This window comes from Oryza glaberrima, chromosome 11 (genome assembly GCF_000147395.1).
Source record: "Oryza glaberrima chromosome 11, OglaRS2, whole genome shotgun sequence".
Taxonomy (NCBI): Eukaryota; Viridiplantae; Streptophyta; class Magnoliopsida; order Poales; family Poaceae; genus Oryza; species Oryza glaberrima.
The window spans coordinates 18,156,668-18,161,644 of NC_068336.1; the positions used below are offsets into that span (position 1 = coordinate 18,156,668).

Here is a 4,977-nt window from a genome sequence, read left to right on the forward strand (position 1 = left end):
ACTCCTATACTTCCACGTAGTACGCCTATAAACACTACCAAACCGCCACGTGGTATTATAATAAATCGGTAAACCATCTATTTTTCAACTATTATATTTATCTTTTTTTTCCTTAAAAAAAACCACAATCCACATCCATCGCCTCTCTCCCACCGGCACAACTATCCTCTCCCCACTAGCCCACCCTTCACACCATCCCACGCACGTAAGTATACATACATACACTTTCTCCGTCTCCAATAATTCTCTCTCACCTTCCTATTTTATAAATAACAATTTTAATTATAAAAAATATTATGAAGAAAACAAATCTAACCATCAATTTTCAATTAAATTGGCGGACTCATAATTTGATCAATTTTTATTTAAATAAGTGGAGTTATAATTTTAACAATTGGATTTAAAGACATAAATAATTCAAACAAATGAACGCATTAAATCTACCTCAATAAAAATAAAATCTCATTACCAAATAACAACGAAACATTGAAAAACATGACAACGCATATTATATATTCTTGAATCGTTTTACATAGTAAAGATCGATTAAACATGCTCTATAGTACTCTTAAGTCACCACGTATGATATTTTAAAACTTTGAAAAAATTGAAATTCAAAGAAAAAATAAAGTATATATCTATCCATCGGTTTCCACTTAATTTGATGACCCATTATTTTTAACTATTAGAATACCTTTCTCTTTATAAAAAACTTAAGCCACCACATGTCATATCTTAAAGATCCTTAGAATGAGAAAACAACAAATCATAGGTTCTCACTTAGATTATTTACAAAGATTAAAAAAAAAACAATGTACCCTCCACCTCCCTCTCCAATCACATGCACATAACACTATTGCACTGCGAACCCTTTCTCATATCTGATTCGAGTTCTATGCTATTCATTTCTCTCCAGTCTCCTCCCTATTTTCAGCTACTAAACTAAAGAGATAAACAAATATTAAAAAGACCACAATTTTAAACTACACTTATAATTTTATTTTATATATCATCTAATCGATTTTAGATGATGGTTTCTTTTTGATATAAGGTCGCCACATGTTACCCCATAAATCCTCCTAGGCCTTTTTAAACCGATGAACCCATTATTTCCAACCATTAGATCTATCTCATATTAAAAGACAAGCGTGTATTCATAATACATCATCTTCCAAAATAATATATTGCACAACTATATGTCTTCATCCAATATTATTCACGCTAGGTTGCATGGATTCTCACACACAGTCTACATGGAACGTTCACATATGGATTCTCAAACTAAACAATAATATTAGGCTATATTAACCCATGCATTTAGTGGAGCCTCATATCCCACCCAATTCATCCGTCAATAAACAATAACAACCTATATTCAATTAAAAAAATCTTACTTTTGAATTTACACTTAATTTGCTATTTGCTATACATGTTTTCTAACACAAAATACGAGTACCTACTTTTTAGATGATGAAGAATATTATAAATAATTGCTTGTAGGGATTAATTAAATATGATATGTTATAAAGATAACTAATAGCTAGGTTAGAACATTATGGAGAAATCATAAATTGTAGATGTTCAACATAGTCTACGACACATGCCCGCACATTCGCGCGAGCTATCTTCCTAGTTAAACTAATTACGTAATTGAACTAAGTAAAACTAGATTAGTCTCCTTCCACGTTTAAATCCTAGCTCTGTCACTAATATCGCCCCTCGTGTCTGAACACGTATACATTGCTTTTTATAAAAAAAAAATTACACAGTACAACGCATATATTGCTTAACATGACTCTAATTCCACTCCTTTCACATGTTAACATGTGTAATTCCATGTGAGCGTGTGATGATCGATCGATGATCACCATTGGCATGTGCATCAGCAAAATCTCGCACGCACGCACGCACGCGCATTGGTGTAAGCTATATATAGCCCCTGATCATCTGTGTGCATCTTACAGTGCAGAGGAGCAAGCAATTGCACATCACTCGACAGTCCACACAGTGCATATAATCGATCTCTCTGCGATCGACCGCGGCTGCGCCATGGCGGCGCGACAGCAGCACGCCGCCGTGCTCGCCATCGGCACGGCGAACCCGGCGAAGTGCGTGGTGGCGCAGGAGGAGTTCGTCGACTGGTACTTCCGGGTCACCCAGAGCGACCACCTCCCCGACCTTAAAGCCAAGATGAAGAGGATGTGTAAGATTAACTTGTATCTCTTCTTATATTGCTATTTTTCTTACCCTTATTTATTACTACCTACGTTTTAGGCTATAAAACGTTTTGATTTTAGTCAAAATTAAATTACTCTAACTTCGACTAACTCTATAAAAAAAAATATAGTTTCATTAAATCTATAATTGAATAAATTTTCATAATATATTTGTCTTGGGTTGAAAATATTAGTACATTTTTTCTACAAAATTAGTTAAATTTAGAGTAGGTTGAATTTGACAAAAGTTAAAATGTATTGTAACCTCTAAAACAGAGGGATTACCAAACTAGTGCACACAGTCTTTTTTTTTTCTTTTCGATTACACGGTAGACGCATAGGCATACACAACACTACACATGTAACACCATACTCATATCATTCGTGAATGTATCTGCTAATACATACTCTAAGAGATAGAAAGCAAAGATACATATCTAATCTGACTAAATTTGTGTTGAAAATTTATATGTATGTGCGTAATATTCGTGAGATGCTCTAGTTTTTTTTATCTTGAGTAATTTGCAAAGATGATTAAGGTGGTGTTTGAATGTCCTGAAGATGAAGATGAAGATTTAAGTGTTTCACGTAAAATGAGGTTGTAATAACGTGTGATTAATTGAGTTTTAATTATTCTAAACTTGAAAAATAGAGGATGTTTCTGCTGACGTTGAAACCGTGATTTAATTTGCTTCATTTCCAGGTGACAAATCAGCCATCAAGAAACGCCATTTCTACCACTCCGAGGAGACGATCGCCGGCCACCCTGAGTTCATCAACCGCGCTCTTCCTTCCCTCGACGCGCGCCTCGGCATCGCCAAGGACGCCGTGCCGGAGCTGGCCATGGCCGCCGCGGCGAGGGCGATCGCTGAGTGGGGCCGCCCCGCCGCGGACGTCACCCACCTCGTCGTCTCCACCAACGCCGGCGCCCACGCGCCCGGCGCCGACGCGCGGCTCGCGGCGCTCCTCGGCCTCCGCGCCACCGTGCAGCGCGCCGTCCTCTACATGCACGGCTGCAACGCCGGCTGCACCGCGCTCCGCCTCGCCAAGGACATCGCCGAGAACAACCGCGGCGCGCGCGTGCTCGTGGCGTGCGCGGAGGTGACGCTCCCGCTGTTCGCGGCCCCCTACGAGGCGCGCCTCGACGCGCTCGTCGCCATGGCGCTGTTCGGCGACGGCGCCGGCGCCGCCGTCGTGGGCGCGGACCCGACGACCCCCGTCGAACACCCGATCTTCCACGTGGTGTCGGCGTCGCAGGCGACCATTCCGGGGACCGAGGAGGGAGTCTCCCTGCTGCTGGGCGAGCGCGGCCTCGACTGCAGGATCTCCGGCGAGGTGGCGGCGCTGGTGCGCGGCGGCGTCGAGCGGTGCCTGCTCGACGCGCTGACGCCGCTCGGCCTCGGCGCCGGCGCCGGCGGGTGGAACCACCTCTTCTGGGCGATGCACCCGGGCGGGCGCGCGATCTTGGACGCCTACGAGGCGGCTCTCCGGCTGGAGCCCGGGAAGCTGGCGGCGAGCCGGCGGGTGCTGAGCGAGTACGGCAACATGAGCTGCGCGGCGATCATCTTCGTCCTCGATGAGCTACGACGCCGGTGCCGGCGGGATGGGGGGGAAGAAGAGGAGGAGTCGGACGAGTACTGCGAGTGGGGAGCTATGGTTGGGCTCGGGCCGGGGCTCACCATTGAGACGATCGTGCTGCGTGCCACCGGCGGCGGCCATGTCGACGACGAAGGCAAGAAGTCCATTGCGGCCTAATTACGGAGTACTTGAAGTACTGCTTCCTGCTTAATTGAAGCAGTAGACTTATATATATATATATATGTATATATATAGGACACTCATATGGGGCACCATGGTGCCCGGGCACCATGGTATCTAACGCACAAAATCACTCAAATTTTTCAAAATTTTCAAATTGTGAGTATATACCTAGTTATAATAATTTGATTCATACCTATACTTATCAACAAAACAACTCAAATTTAACTTTATTTTACAATCTATGATTACATATCTAACTAATTATATGTATGGATGCTATATACCTAGAATCAAAATCTAACAAAAACAAGTTCAAATTCAGTTCAAACTTGCTTTAAACTAGTTAGTAAAGTAGTTAATGTTAATACCTAAGTAATTGAAAAAGTTTCATACTCATTTGAATTGGGTATATACTCAATTTCAACAATGGTGCCCGGGCACCATGGAGCACCAAACAAATTTACTATATATATATATATATACATATATATATATATATATACATATACATATATATATATACATATACATATATATATATACATATACATATATATATACATATACATATATATATATATATATATATATACATATACATATATATATATATATACATATATATATATACATATATACATATATATATATATACATATATACATATATATATATATATATATATGCAGTCTTAAGAGTTGTCCCAAGTTAAAATAAAGGGAAATAATGTAAGTTGCGTATAAAATTAATAAAGATCTTATATTTTGATACTACATTCCTTCGGTTTAAAAGTACGTGTCGTTTAGGTTTTTTTTATAATTATTGGTTTTTATAAGGTAAAATATAAACTGTGAGGCCTCTCTATGTAGTCTTAACGAGAGATACATCGTACATTAGAGAAAGACTATACATCTATATAGACATGCATGTCTTTTTTTCCCTTTTTATGAAACTAGGGAGGAAGCCCGCGCAGATGCGCGGGAAATTTATTTATTCTTTA

The 4,977-nt window shown here is 40.3% G+C and overlaps 1 protein-coding gene across 1 annotated transcript; it reads left to right on the plus strand.

The window, feature by feature from the left end:
- The first annotated feature begins 1,979 nt into the window (after positions 1-1,979).
- On the plus strand, positions 1,980-4,424 carry LOC127754156 (bisdemethoxycurcumin synthase-like). The gene is made up of 2 exons (XM_052279632.1): positions 1,980-2,203; positions 2,920-4,424. Exons 1-2 carry the CDS (start codon positions 2,050-2,052, stop codon positions 3,969-3,971), a joined length of 1,206 nt encoding a protein of 401 aa, XP_052135592.1. The 5' UTR covers positions 1,980-2,049; the 3' UTR covers positions 3,972-4,424.
- The last annotated feature ends 553 nt before the right edge of the window (positions 4,425-4,977 follow it).